We start from the raw sequence: 16,546 nt of genomic DNA, 5'->3' as shown, positions 1-16,546 counted from the left end.
TGACAGCACAGTTCATAAATGCTGTTTCATCTTATCTTCTCATCACCCTGAAAGGCAGGAGCATTTGCTTTCTCTCTGTAGATAGGAGACTTGGGGCTTGGCTCTCTCAGAATAGATCCTGAGAGCTCTGCTGAGCAAGTATAGCCAACTTGCCATTAAAAACCACAGAATCAGCTTTAAACCCCACTTTCGTCTTTTACTAACCAGGAGAACTTGGTCAAGTCACTTGTCTCTCTGAAGTCTCTGTTTCCAAACGGGAGTCATCCTACCAAGAGCACTGTGGTGAGAATAAACGAGATCACGTAGCAGAAGTACTCAGTGCGTCGTAAACGATCAGTAACTGTCAGTTTCATCCCAGTCACCCCTCCAACTTCCCAATCCCGGAGCCTCCCATGTGATTCCAGTCCTGGTTGTCAACACCTTTCAAGAATAACGGGGAAGAGGACAGTTTGGTTGAGAGATCCAAGTTTCAGGTCCGTCTCTAATTGTCTTGGGGAGGTTTGGGGCAGGCTGTGCATCGATAATATATGACCTGGCAGTGAAAAGCCTGAGTCCCCGTGTTTTACTTTCATGTGTAACGTTCCCCATCAGGCCGGCTTCCCGATGGCAATCAGCACGTCTGTTGGAGCTGGCACGGGCTATGGGGGACGTGCTCATTTCTCAGCCGCTTTGGCAAAGCTTCACCGAATACTGGGGCCTGAAAAGAAGATCAAACCTCCAGATACCACAACGCTCTCAATTCCAGGCATAAGGGGGGCTAGGACAAATACAGGGGTACACGGCTCAGAGAGGGAGTGGCAGCTAGAGGTCACACAGCACACTGATCCCAGAGGTCGGAGATGATTCTGATAGGAGCTTGCTCTGCCAATTATGAGAGGGCAAGTGCCTTCATCTCTGGGCTCGAATGTCCATGGCAAAGGAGGGAGGATGGATTGAAGGATTATGGAGTTCTCTTTTCTATGCAGTATAAGAGGTTTCAGAATCAAGAGTCAGGAGCCTTGAATTTTAATTCACTGTAGACATGGGGTACGTCACTCCCCGAGTTACATCTCCTTTGTTTTTGTGGCAGCTCTTTCTCTCCCTAGGTTCCTCAGTTGTAAGTGGAAGGTTCTGGAATTATATGTGAGCGATCCTCTGGTTCTTCACGTTGGCTTCAGTCCAGGCAGTGCTTGAATTGCGCTATCAGAGACCACCCTCCCCATCCCGACCCCACCCACCCCCTGCTAACCCTGCCTGCCTGTGTCCTCCAGGCAACAACAGTCTCCTGACCTGCATGGAGGACGGGCTGTGGTCCTTCCCAGAGGCCCTGTGCGAGCTCCTGTGCCTGGCTCCACCCCCGGTGCCCAACGCAGACCTCCAGACGGCCCGCTGCCGGGAGAACAAGCACAAGGTGGGCTCTTTCTGCAAGTACAAGTGCAGACCCGGATACCACGTGCCCGGCTCCTCCCGGAAGTCAAAGAAGTAAGTGGGGCTGCAAAGGCAAACTCACAGGTGCCTGGGGGGAGGAGAGCCAGGTCTTGCTGTCTGGTTAGAAGGAAGTGCTCACTTCTCTGCTAGAGACAATACCCACCATTCCTCCCATTCTCTCTGGCGGCTGGAATCTAGGAGGATATTGTTAACAACTGCCTGCTGGCTGTGTGCCCTCAGGCAAGTGACTTCACTTCTCTGGGCCTCTGTTTTTCAGCAATAAGATGGGGATGATAGTAACAGTTACCACACAAGACTGCTGTGAAAAATGAACGAGGATGTATATGTAAAGTGCTTGCAAAGCGCCTGGTGTATAGTAAATGGTGGGTATTGATACCATCCTTGCGCCAGGATCCATCAGAGGAGATGGGCCAGCAGGGCTTGAATTTTATTGCAGTCCACAGGTAACTCTTGCTTGGTCCTGAGAAAGGAACGTTTACCTTAACCCCTACCACCCAACAGGGCAGGCAGGGAATCAGGAAGGGGAAAGGGAGACGTGAGGCCAGCCGGCTCCAGAGAAACGTGGGTGCAGAGCATGGCTCCAGCCATCGGGTCCTTGAGATGTCTCTTCTTTTATCTCTTCCTTGAAGACGGGCCTTCAAGACCCAGTGCACCCAAGACGGCAGCTGGCAGGAGGGGGCTTGTGTTCCTGTGACGTGTGACCCTCCTCCACCGAAGTTCCACGGGCTGTACCAGTGCACGGACGGCTTCCAGTTCAACAGCGAGTGCAGGGTCAAGTGTGAAGACAGCGATGCCACCCAGGTGAGACTCCTTGAACTTGAGGTCTATACTTAGGTCCCGCTCCTCTCTGCTTACCAAAGACCGGCCAGTGTTTTAAGAACCACGCCCGCTAGGAGACTCTCTGCGGATGCCAGGAGTGCGTAATAGCAACGTCAGCAACGCAGACGTAAGGAGCTGGGTTCTCGCCATCTTTCTTTGTGATCTCTCTGAGCCGTGTTGTCCTACCTGTATCACTGCCTTTTACTGGTTCAGAGATTCTTAGCTCCGAACGCCTATGAAAGAAATCACGTGTGGAATCCCAGTGTATGAAGTCGATCCGAGTTAAGGAGTGACCAAGGCTGTTTTGCCAACTTTCTACCACCATCACCACTTATGCTGGTCCCTGAAATACTTAAAATCATGACTTTCACTATCTTGAGACGTCAGTTGGCTCCTCAAGCATAAAGAGAAAGGGAACCATATTTAGACTAGATGGACAGTTTTGAGGATACCGTGGAAGAAGGAAGGACAGAGGGAGATGGAATTTTATCTCAATCCACACGTAACTGAGACAGAGTCCAACACTCCTGCCGGCCCTGCGGAAGGACTTCTGTGACCGCGTTTTCCTTCCTCCTGACACATACTCCCCCACCTCCGCCCACTAAGACGGGTAGGGAATCAAGAATGGGAAAGAGAATGAGGAGCCAGCTGGCTCCAAAGAAGACTTAAGTCCACAAGGAGCTCCACCCCTGAGAGAACCAACCATTTAGGGTTGACACCTCAAGCCCCATGACTCACAGGTGTGCAAGGCCAGCGTTCAGCCAACTGGGCCCCAGTGCAAGTTTCTCCCCCTGTCAGTCCTTAGTCTTTATTAGCACCTACCAAACACCAGACACTGTCAAAGCAACATCCTCAACCCCTCTCACTCCCGCTCCCACATCCAAGTGGCCACCAAGTCCTACCCGTCCTCTCTCTCAGTCAGCTCCTGAACTGTTCTCACGTGTCTCCAGTGCCACCACCCTGTCTCAGGCCACCAACATCGCTCTCCCGGGCCGCCATGCAGCTTCCTGACCATCTCCCTGCTTTCTCCTTGCCTCCCTCCAGTGTACTGTTCGCATTTCAGCCAGAGTGGTTTGTTGAGAGCGCAGATGTGATCATAACAGTTCCCCCGCTCAAAGCCCTTTGTGAACCAGCAACCCCCATCTCCCTTAGGATAAATCCCACCTGTGCATTCAGGACGTCTCCCCCATCAGCAGTAAGACGGATCTCCCCTTCACCTGGGCATTCTCTGTGAAAAAGCCCCTGTCACCTTTTCCAGCCACCTCACTCCTAACCATCCTTCACAATTCAGCCCAGGTAGCCCGCCTTCCAAGGACCTTTTCCTGACCCTTCCACTGTGGGCTCCGTGCCCCTCCTAGGGGTCCCCCCCATTCACGGCATCGACCACACTGCATTGTAATTCATTTCACATTCCCCCCTGCCAGGTTCTGAAATGCCTGACCACAGCTTTCATCTTCCCTGTGTTTTCAGCACTTGGGACAGTGCCAGGCACCTAATAGGTGCTCAGGAAGTGACCGGGCTTGAGAAAGAGCTGCCGTGAGCATGCAGGCCAGTCTCCTCATTTTCCAGATGAGAGAGTCACTCACCCACCCAGGGTGACATAGCTGGTGTCGGCTGAGTCAGAATCGGAACCCAGGTCCCCCCCCAGCTGTGGACAGACCGAATCCAATAGGCACTACCTGAAAAACTCAGGGATGTCTGTGTACCCGAGTCCTTCCCATCCCCGGCTGCCAGGGAAGCAGAAGCCAGTGCCGAGAACAAGCAAAGGCCAGAGATTACCATGGCCTCACGCAGCCGATCAACTTCCCTCTCGCTCCCTTACATAAAACTGTTGCTAACAGTTACCAGAACTGCTGAGCCGAATAATATTCTGGCCGTGGTCACGTTATCAAACCGAAACCCAGTCTGCCTGCGGCCTGCCAAGTACCTTTCATGGCCAGTTTGTATTTAAAGGAGAGGAAAATGTAGATTTATCAGACGACTCAAGCAGTTCTGTTTGGCAACTGGCAGAGAGGCCAGACACAAAGGAGCAGGGTATTGCTTGCCGGCTAAAAGAATGAGGGAACGCATGCCAAATGGGCTCCTAATACAATTGACGTTTCTAGTTTGTACTGCAAATGAATTTCCTCTACCCTCAGACCAGGGGCCTGAGAGCCAAATCTAGTATTCACCTCAGATCCCCTCTTGCTGCCTGTAAGCACAGCTGAAACGTACGGCACAGAGTATCTTGAATCAAACAGCTTGTGTGGAGCGAGAATTCTTTGCTTTCCAAACAAGTTCCAGATCCTGGCGAGAGAGGACAGGGGCTGTTGCAGGGGAGGTTCACGTACTCCTTCCCACTGCCCCTAAAAGCAAATTAGCAAATCAAACCTCGACTTCATTCATTCCTTGGGAGCCAGTATGATGCTGGATCTGGTCCTGGCTTCACCACTTACTAGCCGGAGGACTTGGGCAAGTTGTTTAACTCTTCAAGCTTCAGTTTCCTCATTCATAAAATGGGGGAGGGGAAATAATGCTACCTACCTTACAGTTTATTTGTGAGGGTTAAATGAGGTAATGAAAGTAAGGCATGTCTATGAGTAACCCCTGGAACTGTAGAGTGTACAACCTATGCCACCATGCATGGCAGCCTTGGGGAAGGCACAAGTGAACTAGCCTGCCTCTAAGGTCACTTCTAGTGGAGAGATGCCACATGCATCATGATGTGCCACGTGGGCTCTTACAGAACCTGGAAACAAAGGCAATGGCTTGAAAGTTAGCCCTCTGTCGGTAGCTAGCCCCAGAAAGTCAACCATCATGCATGAGGCCAGGATTTAGGTTGGGGAGACCAATAGGAACCATAGGAACCCGACCTCTTGCTCACATAAACCTGTAGAATATATAGACTCTCTAGATGAACCCTAACCCCATAGAACCTTCTGCTATGATGGAAATGTTCCATGTCTGCGCTGTGCAGTATGGTGGGCTCCAGCCACGTGTGGCTATGGACCGCTTGAAACACGGCTAAGTGACTGAACAGCTAAATATTACATTTTACTTAATTTTAAATCATTCAAATTTAAATGTAAACCGCCACACTTGTATAGTGGCTACCATATTGAACAGTTCAGCTCCAGAATTTATAGTGTTATTATCCCTGTAAACCAAGACAGAGAACCTTAACAATAACAGCTTTTAAAAAAAATTTTTTTAAGTATTTCCTGACTGCCAAACTGCAGCCACAGATTTGCTCTCACTTTGACACCTCATAATAAACTTCTGAAAAAAGAAGCAATATGCCCATTTTGCAGATAAGGGAAGAAAGAGCTTGTGAAGCCAAGCTCTTGCCCACGGTTATGAGTTAGTAGGTGGTGATGACTGGCTCCAGGGCCCTGCTTTTCCCACTGTCTCCAGACATTTCCAGGGCAGGCGAGTGGCAAAGGACAGGGATTCCATCTCCAGGCGACTGGGGAGAAGTGCTAATTGTCTCAGCATTTAATCCAACTCAGATGCTCCTGAGCTGTCCGAGGTGATAGCACAGTGAGAAGCGCTGTGGGGGGCTTTGTAGGTGATTAGGGGAGTGGGCTGTCTTGGGATGGGGGCAGGGTCTGTGGGAGATGCATGCACAGGGGCTGCAGCAGGAGAGGAAGAAGCTAAAGGTGCTTTCGGAAGGAAGTAATGCACTCAGTGGTGGACTTCAGCAACGCAGCAGGAGCCAGAGAGGATGGGTGGGAGTGGAGCCAGGAATGCACCCAGTTCTTTGCACGGATCACAGAGGAAGGATGTAAAAGCCTTTCTGCCACTAGTGGTGTGCAGCTGGCCCTGCCTTTCTGGGTCTGCTCTGGACACAGCACAGCTCTCATATGTATAATGCCTCCCGGAGCAGGGGCAGCTTCTAGTTTCAGGGTTGTCATATGCTTGCCCGAGAACGCAGGGCTTCCTAGAGGAAGTCAGAGACATCCCAGGCCCATATGATGTTGGAGGTGGGCCAGACCTCAAGAGATTTTTCTACTGCAACCCACTTACCTTATAGATGGGACCACTGGAGCCCAGAGAGGGGAAGCAACATACCTCAAGTCACACAGCAAGTTATTGATACCAGCAGAGTCAGATCTGACACAGAGTCTCAGATCTCCTAACCAAGTCATTGCACAAGCCACATTTTCTGCCCATCCTTACTCCTGGAGCTGCGTGCCACCCCTGTATCTCACTGGGAGGAAGCAAAATGCATGTAAGGCCATTGACTGGACACATAGGCAAAGAGTGAACAGCAGCTGTGATTTATTGAGCATTTACTACATTTCAGTCTGGGCTCAGTGCTTTACACAGACTATTTCATTTAAGCCCCATAGCATCTGGCATTACTGTCCCATTTTGAAGATGAGGAAGATGTGGTTCAGTGAGGTAAAGTGGCTTGCCCACCTTATACAACTAGGAAGTCCAGGTAGAACTGAGACTCCAGTTGTTAGGTCAGGCTGCCTCCAAAGCTTAACTGTTTATATCCTGCACTGCACCTTGCGGTTCTGCCTTGCTCTGACGGTGCCATGTTTCTCTCTGCCATTATTTTGTTTATTTTCATTTCTGCTAAGTAGAAGAAGTCTAGGTCTCCCTCTCCACTCATCCCCCAGCCTCTCCTCCCCACCGCCCCTCCCCTGCATTGTAGTAAAGCTCAGAGGCTTACAGGAAGAGGTCTGGCTCTGGCCCCGATGACCTCCGTGACTTGGGCCTGCTGCCTCCCTATTTTGGTGGCTGCCGTTTCTAAAATGTGGGTGATGCTTGGGCTGATTCTGAAGTTCCCTTAGAGACAGTGCAACAGGGTGGTTAAAGAGCTCAGCTAACCCCTAGAGAGCTTGATGTGTGTGTTAAGCTCTAAATGCTTCACGTAACCTAACTCACTTAATCCTCGCGGTGACTTTCTCAGGCCGTGAACTGCAGGCTTATTTAACAGTTGAGGAAACTGAGGCAGAGAGAAGTTAAGGAACTTCCCCAAGTCTACACAGTAGGAAAGTTGCAGAGATGGGATTTGAACCTGGGCAGCTGGCTTAAGTCCATACTCTTAACCATTACACCAATATCATTTAAAAACTCATCTTTCACTTCCTAGCTGAGCCTCAGTTTCCAAATCTGTAAAAGGGACATAATTTCTACACTAACTACATTGTTAAAAGCATTTTTAAATGTGCGTAGAACACTTGGCACATAATAGGTATTTGATACTATATTATATGCCTTCGGCTCTTTGTGGACCTGTGTAGCTAAAGAGGGGTCGAGAGAGCACAGTATGCTTTTTTACGGATGGATGCACGGGCACAGAGAGGCAAAATGCTTTGCTGAGGGATGCTCAGCCCCCTGGTGAGAATTTTCACCCTGGCGTGCAGCACTGTGCACTTGGAGCCAAGTACACACAGTGGGTCCCCTGCCCCGTGGTCTCTGGTCTTCCCAGACTGGATCCTCAATGTCAGGTCATCTCTGATCAAACTAGACTCAACATCGTGGATCTACTCTGAGGGTCTGCACCAGGTGGCAGGCAGCCCTGAGTGCACCAAAAGCTATTCCCAAAGGAGGATTCGGAAATCGTGAGAGGCTCCAGAAGGTCTGCCGTGCAGAGGGCACAGTAGGGGCAAAGGTATGGTGGTGGGAAGCAAGAGAAGTGTGCAGGAGAGACAGGTGACCACAGGCTAGCAGGAAGGACATGTGTGTAGCAAGAGATGAGGCTGGACACGTCATCTGGGTTCCACTGTAGAAGCCCGCCCTGGACTGCCAGCCCTCAAGTAAGCCTTGTTTGAAAGTCCAGTCCAGAAGGATTCTGTCCCCTGTAACGCCGATTTAGTCAGCAGCAGAAAGTGTCTGATGAACTGGGCAGGAGGGAGAGAGTCAAGAGGTAGCAAGACCAATACCTTTACGCTCCCACCTTCTATAGTGGAGCCTCCCCAGTCTGAAATTCCCTGAGCAGATTCCAGTCAGTTCTAATACATTCTGTGTTGCAAACCGAGCTCTCCAGCCAGCTCTGGCCCACATAGTGCTGAGGTCTGCAGCCCTTCAGGGGCTGGAGGCCAAATGCATCATAGGCCCAGGCCAAGGCTCCAGGAAATTGGGGTCAGTTTCCTACTCCCGTGAGGGCCCAGCAGAATCACGGGGCCTGGGGCTCTGGGAGGGAGAGTCGGGGTTCTCTGAAGCCACACGAAGCTGCCTACACTTTCCCTGAGCTCACGTGGAACCTCTGGGTGGACTCAGCAATCATCCCACAGCTGCGTGCTCGGGATGGGCCACCCTTCTCCGTGGCCACAGAGGCTTCCACCACAACTGGACCCTCCTCATGCTGGTCCACGTGAGGCCCAGAGAGGGGCCCCCTTTCTCTGTAAATCCCCTCTCCTTGCAGCTGTTTCGTCAGACACGGGAGCTTCAGCCTGCATCAGCCCTTTCCAAGAGTGTATTTTCTCACGTGTGCACTCATTCATTTATTCCCGTATTCATTCATTTCTTCATTTTCTCATTTCTTGATTCATGCATTCATTTCTCTTCTTGTGTTTTAAACAAATTCCTTCCGTAACTGTCACCTGTTGACTCCATATTTTGTTAAACAGTTCTTGAGTGAACAAAAATACTGAGTGACGAACGAATGGACCAAAGGCCAGGACCTGTTAAGTGTTGTGGAAGGCCCTGGGGACGCAGGGATGACTAAGGAGCTCATCGTCTAGGAGGGAGCAGATGATAAAGAGGCAGTGGGTGTCACAGACCTTCAGGTAGTGTTCTCTGCAGGACCGGGGTGGCATTAGGACAGAATGGCTTGTGCCAGAAAAAGTCTGTGCCGGTGTTTGGGCAAGAGGGCAGGGAAGAGGGACAGAGCAGACAGAAGGAGAAGCATGGCTGTGTGACACCTCACGTGGTGCATTCAAGAATGCAGGCAATTGATGGAGTTCAAGGTTAGCGGTAGTGCCGTGGGGAGCAGGGAGCTGGAGAATCAGGCAGAGTTAAGGCTCTGAGGGCTCTGGAGGCCAGACGCAGGGGCCTGAGTGGCAGCTGAAGGGCATGGGAGCCATTCTGCAGACATTTTCATTGGTGGAGCGTGGTCAGCTGCTCTGGCCTCGTAGAGTTTCTCTTCTCATCCTAAATGTGAAAGAGGGAGACGATATACAGCTTGTTCTCACACAGGAGGCCCCACTGTGCAGAGACTACCCATGGTTCTCAACTCCCAGGGGTAGAGTCCAGACTCCATAAGTGGCTGTTTAAGGCTCCACACCTTACCTGCCGTACCAGCTCATCCTCCCCGACTCCCTCCCTCCCGAACTTGCACCTACCCTTTGGCCTTCCACAGATGTCCTTCCCTCCCTGTTCTGCCTGATTCCACAGAGAATCTTGAAAACTCTTTTCCGTATGTCACCTCCTCTCAGAGGCCTTCCCAGATTTCCCCTCACATCCGGTTATTCTCGCCAGGTGCACACAGCGCAGTCACTGAGCACGATCACGCTGGCGTGGCTGGCGGCTCACGGGACTGTCTTCCCTCCCAGCTTCCTGGGGCTCACGCTGGCTCACTTCATCTCACGATCCCACGGTCCTGAACCCAGAGTGGGCACTAAGAAACAATCTTGGGATTTAAGGGTGGTTCTGAAATTTTGACAAAGCTGGACACCTCCCGTTAGAATCTTAGACGTGCAAAGCGGTTTGGAGGAAGGACCACGTCTGCAGGCTGCATTTGCCCGTGACTTTGCAGAAGATTGAGAAATGGGAAATGTTGCCTGTTTTAAAGACTCAGGGGGGGAGGGCACAGATGTAAGTATCCCCCCACCACCCTCTCGGTGCCATTACTGCTGGAATGGAATGGAGCAGAAAGAAGGAAGGGAAGGGGAAGGAGAGGAGGGAAGCCCTGGAAGAGAAGGCTCCTCAGCGGAGCCAAGGTTGCCTGCTTAGCACATGGCAGAGCCCTGGCCTGGGACGCTTTCTCATCGATTGAGAGGAAACGAGCCTTGGTGTATGCCTGTCTCCTTCCAGACAGCTCCAGGACCCATGTTTACTCACAGTACACGTTGGGGGTGCACGTGGGCCCCACCTTCTCAGTTAAAAAAAACCAAACAAACAAGCAGAACAAATTTCTCCGATTGAAATCTCCGAAAGAGCACTACTAAGATTTAGGAAACCTGGGAGTTAAACTCTCCAGGATGCTTTGAGCAAGTGTGTTCCCACACTGAGTCCTCAGTTTCCCTGTCTGTAGAATGGAGATATTACAGTTCCTCTGTCTGAGGGCGGTTGGGTTTCCACCACTGTTAAGAACTTGTTTTTTTAACATTTTCAGAGCTCTGGGGAGATGCAACACTCAGAGGCTTCTTCTGTGGAGGGTGGGGTCTCTCTTGGTCCTGACTGTGCTTCTGTGGCGTTCAGGGGCGCGGGAGCAACGTCATCCACTGCCGGAAGGATGGCACCTGGAGCGGCTCCTTCCACGTCTGCCAGGAGATGCAAGGCCAGTGCTCAGCCCCGGACCAGCTCAACAGCAACCTCAAGCTGCAGTGCCCTGAAGGCTACGGCATCGGTACGACGGGCGTGTCGGGGTGAGCAGTGGGAGGGCGCATCCTTCCAGGAGCTCGGGGCTCACGCCTTGCCAAGGAGTTGGGCAGCTGTACTATGTGAGACCTTGCATGAGGCACTGGGGAAACGAAGAGGAATGAGACCAGACCGTGTCCTCCCAGAGAGAGAGTTCAGGGCACGGATGCTGGCAAAGCAGTGTTGGGTGCGCGTGCACAGTTACGCTGGAGTACACAACAGCTGACCGGTGCCTCCGGGTACGCAGAAGGCTCCCAGAGGAAGGGATGCTTATACAGGGATTTGCAAGAGCTTGTGGGGCGAGAAATGGCATTCCAGGCAGAAGGAATCATGAGGCAAAGGGAGGGAGGTATGAAAACACGCATCCTATTTAGGGAAGCAATAGTGGTCCAGTGTGGCAGGCTTTGTTGTTAATCTTAACATTTACGTAATGCTGATCATTCGTAGTACCGACTGTGGGTCAGTGCTGCACCAAGCACTGTAGAGGCATTATCTCGTATCCTCTCAATAACCTTTAGCGGATGAGGAAATTGAGACTCAAAGGGATCTTTGCAACCTGTCCTGCTCCAAAGCCTGAGTTCTTTCCATGGCATTCCAGTTGCCTCCTAAATAAGGATAAATAGTGTTTTCAGAATACTATTTGCGTGGTGATAGGCCAGCTTGCCAAGTGAAGGGAGACAACCTGGGGTTTGATGCCAGGAGTTTGCCTGGTTGAAACCAGGTGTCTGGACAGACGCATTAATCACAGGCCCGTGGCTTTCTGGGGAGCTGGGTGTGCATTGAGTCTAACCTCAGTTGAGGGCAGTGATACTGACCTCTTGGGCTGATTCCCTAATTGACCATGATGAAAAGCCCAGGGAATTGGACGTCCTTTCTCATGGCCAGTGTGATTTATGGGACAGTCACCAGGGGTGTCTGGAGCAGAAGGTTATCTGTGCAGACACTCACTCCCAGCCACACAATGTGTTCCTCAGCTCGTAAAACGAGCTATCGTTTCATGTCCAGGAGGGAGGCCCATGGCTGGAGAGCAGAGGCGTGAGGGGGCCTGACCACTTCCTTTTAAAGATGGAAACATGTAGCCTCCAAGTGCAGAGGTTCTTCCCCTGAACTTAGAGTAGGGATCAACCCTCCTTCTTAGTCCAGGATGGGTCAGAAAACACCCATGGACATGTTTGCTGTCCCTGCTGATTCCAGAGGTACTTTAAGATCTTGCCGAGCCACCGATCCAAAGGACCCTGACCAGGAGGGTTGCAGAGAGGTGGGATTTATAGGGCCTGCCAGTATAAGCTTTCTAGAAAGTTGGGGCAACAGGTGTAGCAATGGCAAGTAGCTTTGGCTGTTCCATCCCAAGGCCAAGGCTTTCTCCTCTCCATTATCCCTGAGGGGTGTTCATGGCTCTGGACACTTCTGTCTGTGATGGGGTCCCTGTCCCCAACTCAGTCAGGGCATGCACGTGAATACTCAGTCACACTCATGACTGGCCTTGAGCAACCCTGGGAGAAAAAATTCTGATGAAAAACAGACCTCCTGCACGTCTGCATCCACTGACACATTCAAGCACATATATTCATATAGGCACAAATAAACAAGCACAAATGCTTAACAACCAGATGCAAACACACACATCATGTGGTGAGCCCATGCCTAGCACGCACGCTTCAGCGAGGCACCACACAGATTCGTCACCCATAAACCTACGTGTAGCTCGCGCACACATACACAAGCACACCTCGTGGCCCCTTTGTACCTGTATTGTGTGTACCTGTCACAGGCACATGAAAATGAGCCAGAATGCCTGGCTCTCTGCTGGCCCACAGAATGGTCAAGAGGTAGGGGGAGGGGGTGATGGTAGCGTTTGCTTTACCCACTGAGCTTTTTCATGGTCAGAGCAGAAAGGGAAAGCAGTCTGTCTGACATCGGAACCTGAATCTCCTTCCCCTCCTCATGGCTCCCACGGCCGTGCAGATGCCAGTTTTATGAATACGGTGACCCGGGATGGGTGGTGGGCAGGTGAGGGCGCATGGGGAGAGCTGAGAGAGTAGAAGCGGCCTGGGGCACTGAGGGGGGGGGGGGTGGCCGGAGGAGGGAGGGGAGAGGCTTCTCTCCCCCACTCCCCAGCCTGCTCTCCCTCCTCCCGCAGGCTGAGCCCCTCCCTGGGGAGAGCCCACCTCACCAAGGAGAGGGACTCGACCAAAGGCCTCGTAAGCAGGGCAGGGGTGAAGTATGTGTCCAGCTTGGTGGCTGGGGGCCACGTTCTGGAGCCACCCCCAGCAGCCTGGGGAGGCTTGTGTGGCAGTGAGGAGTCCTCAGAAAGTTGTTGCTGCCACCAAGGCCGCTGCCACCTTCCCTGCTCCTCCCGGGAAGGGGAGGCGGGGACCGGTGAGATCACCACTCTGTAATGATGCCGATTAGGGCGCATATATCACAACACAGCAGCCTGGTCCTGAGGCCCAGAGCTGTGGCACGGGGGAGGGCAGTGCAGTGGGGGAGGTGCGGGGAAAGAGAAATTAAGATGTGACTGCTTCGTGAGGCGGCGGCGGCCTCCTGTGTTGACCTGATCTTTTTTTTCCCCCTTTTGGGATAAGTAACCTTTGTCTACTTGTCAGAGGCTGCATCTTCTTTTTTCAGAAGGATTTTATCATCGCAGCCTTGTTTCACGCTTGCTCCCTAAAATCTTCAGAGCTGATCTCGTGACAGACACACACCACTGAGCCTCTCTGACTGCTTAGGCATCCCTCTTATTCTCATCACTTGTCTTTTTTGTCCTTTTGTGTGTCCCCCGTTTCTTTTCTTTCTTCTGACCCTTCACCCCTCCCTGTCCCCTTCCACTGCTGCCTTCTTTTCTCTTCCCTCCGTGTCTCCACCGTATCCATCCGCTGGGCTTGGAGTTCAGAGGGGCGTAGGCTTTCATTCATGTCCCCCTACTCTCCAGCTCTGTGACCCGAGCTTCACACACGGCACGCTCTCACCTCTGGGATGCACGGGATGACACTGGGTGTGCAGGGGAACCAGTGACGGGTGAAAACCACTAACAAGGCCGGGAATACCCCCATCCCCACCTTCTGGGCTCAGTGGCCCCATGTTTAAATTCAAGAGGTTCCAAAGATTGTCCTGGACCCGCCACCCCACCCTTGCTACCTCTTCAGATTTTGTGAGTCGCTTAGATTGAAGAGGATAACGAGGTGGCAACAGGAAGGGCACTGGATAAACTATATATACATACACAAGTGTCTATGTATGTATAGCTGCATGTATGCATAAACATATATACATACTGTGTGTATACACACACACACACACACACACGTTTGGAAGGGAGCCTTTAGAATGGCTCACAGCATAGGATATTTTTCAAGAGAGTTGACTCTTGTAAACCATTTAGTGTTCAAGGGTGGTCTTGGCACTAAGGCAGGGGAATGACCTCCTTAGGGCCCTGGTCAGATTCTGACGCATCAGTTCTTTGTCCATATGAATGAGCACCTTTTTGGAGTCCTGGGGACATCCCACGGGATGAGCTTGATTTTTAGGAGACTTCAGAATCAGTGAGGTCAGGACAGAGAATGTATGAGTCAAATCACAGTCATCTTGCTAACCCACAGCTTGAAAGTCAACTGAGGAAGTCCCTGGACCAAGGGCTTCTGTGTACTAACCCCGTCCCTGTTGGTCATGGCGCCTTCACCGACTCACTGCCTGATTCATGTTTTCATCCCTTTATCCAATTACCCAGTCATTTATTCATTCACTCATCCATCTAGGTACCCACTTCCTCCACCATGAGATACCTCATTCATCATTCACTCATTGTGCCAGTCATCCATTCATTCATTCACTCTTTTGTTTCCTCAACCACCCATGCACCCATTCACTCTTGTCCCTTTCACTCACTTCACAGATACTTACTGAGTGCCTACCATCCGCCATGCACAGTGCCAGGCTCTGGGCATAGAAGGGGGAGCACAGAGAGTGCTGGCCTCATGGAGTTACAGCCGAGCAGGGAAGAGAGCTATTGGTACAACAGTCACCAAGCCGGTGTGACAAATCTGTGATGGGTGCCAGTGAGAGGGTTTGGCCTGTCGGGAATGGAGGTTTCCTCCGAGCAAGCGGCACGTGGATTGAGGTCTGGAGGGTCATTAACTAGTCACACGCTAGTTGGAGAGGAGCGGGGATGGTCCTGAGGGCACAGAGGAGGGCGTGAATGCAAGCTGTGTGGGAGGGGAAGGTGTGGGGCTGAGACCTTGATGCTGCCTTCACAGGCTCACTGTTCATTTGGTTGACGCCTGCTGAGCAGACCCTGTGTGTCAGGCACTGGGTTAGGCTCAGAGAGGAACCGACCCCATCCCTGCCCTCCCAGGGCATCCCTGTTACTGGGGAAGGGAGGGACGGGGGGGTAACACCAACCCTGGAGCGAGATTCCTCAGTGCCGAGCGCTGCCCTCCCTCAGCTGCAGAAATCAGGGCAGGCTCCTTGGAGGATTTGAACTGGACTTGGAAGAACTGGCAGGATCTGACCGTGCAGAGGCAGATCAGGGGGGACGATTCAGGAGACAGGATGAACAGGGGCAGAAGTACAGAGGTGAGGAAGTGGGGGACTCCGATGGGAAGCCAAGCGCTGTCCGGTTAGTGGGAGGGTGTGAAGCCGGTTAGTGGGAGATAAGGTTGACCAGACCATGGGAGGCCATGGATGCTGAGCAAAGGGGTTGGGACTTTGTCCCGGATGCGGGGAGCCTCCGAAAGGTTTCTGAGCAGAGGAGGAGCGAGTCCAAACTGGGCTGAGGGCTGCTGAGCCTGGTGGTGCGTGCCAGCTGGACTGGAGACAGGAGAACGGTCAGGGAGACCAGAGGGGGCGCTGCCGGGGCGTTCACTCCTGCCCGCTGCCCTTGAGGGTGGGCGTCCCCACTCACTGGGGACCAGGGAGCAGCAGGGTCCACTCTGGGGGTGGGGCGGCCCCTGGCTTCGGGGGACGGGGGCTGAGCCACCACCTCACTGTCGGCTTCCCCTCAGGGTCGGAGTGTGCCACCTCGTGCCTGGACCACAACAGCGAGTCCATCATCCTGCCAGTGAACGTGACCGTCCGCGACATCCCCCACTGGCTGAACCCCACGCGGGTAGAGGTGAGTGGCTGGGGCCACCCACCTGCGGCCCAGGGAGGGAAATGGCCTTGCTGACCACTTACACGCTCTGGTCCTGCCTTAGTCCCTCTACATACGTGAAAGCATCTAATGGCCACACCTGCTCTGTGGAGTGAAGACTTGTTCACCATCATTTTTCCAGCCCTTAAGTGTTTAATACTTTCCCTCTGACAGGCCTGTGCTAAGGATCTTTTATTTACTGTCCCACTGAATCCTGATGACAGCCTAGGAGTAAGAGGACTAATGCGCCTAGTTTACAGATGAGGAAACTGAGGCCACAAGAACACCTAGATAGAAAGAGCAGAGTCAGGTCACAAACCTGTGTCTGCCTGACTGGAAAGTCCTCACTTGTCAGGATGGTGCTCTTGGCTTCTCTAATATAAGCTCTCGGATATTCCATAGCCTAGGCTTCTGGTATCTTTCTCGTGCCTTGCTTATTTGGTGGAAAGCAATTAATGTGTGCTACGGGGAACTAGTAACACCAATTGTGTATGAAGCACCTACCGTGTTTGTGCACCCAGAGCTTAGCATACGAGGTCTGAACGAGGTTCACACCTCCACTGGTCTCTCAGGGTGGTTATGTGGAGCGAGGGCCACTGTCTGCACCCTCCCCTTGCGGACACTGAGACCTCAGGAGCGGGCGATGGCCCAGGCTGA

The 16,546-nt window shown here is 52.3% G+C and overlaps 1 protein-coding gene across 1 annotated transcript in view; it reads left to right on the top strand.

Annotated features, from left to right (window-relative positions):
- PAPPA (pappalysin 1) overlaps positions 1-16,546 on the top strand; it is a 254,556-nt gene that overhangs the window by 191,240 nt on the left and 46,770 nt on the right. Inside the window, exons 16-19 of the mRNA XM_068552436.1 lie at positions 1,251-1,461; positions 2,058-2,229; positions 10,603-10,750; positions 15,762-15,871. Of these exons, the coding sequence (XP_068408537.1) occupies positions 1,251-1,461; positions 2,058-2,229; positions 10,603-10,750; positions 15,762-15,871 (641 nt within the window). The remainder of the gene's footprint in view (positions 1-1,250; positions 1,462-2,057; positions 2,230-10,602; positions 10,751-15,761; positions 15,872-16,546) is intronic.

Source organism: Eschrichtius robustus, chromosome 10 (assembly GCF_028021215.1).
Source record: "Eschrichtius robustus isolate mEscRob2 chromosome 10, mEscRob2.pri, whole genome shotgun sequence".
Classification (NCBI taxonomy): Eukaryota; Metazoa; Chordata; class Mammalia; order Artiodactyla; family Eschrichtiidae; genus Eschrichtius; species Eschrichtius robustus.
Note: the sequence above shows the minus strand (reverse complement) of the source record. Positions and strands in the feature narration are given on the sequence as shown.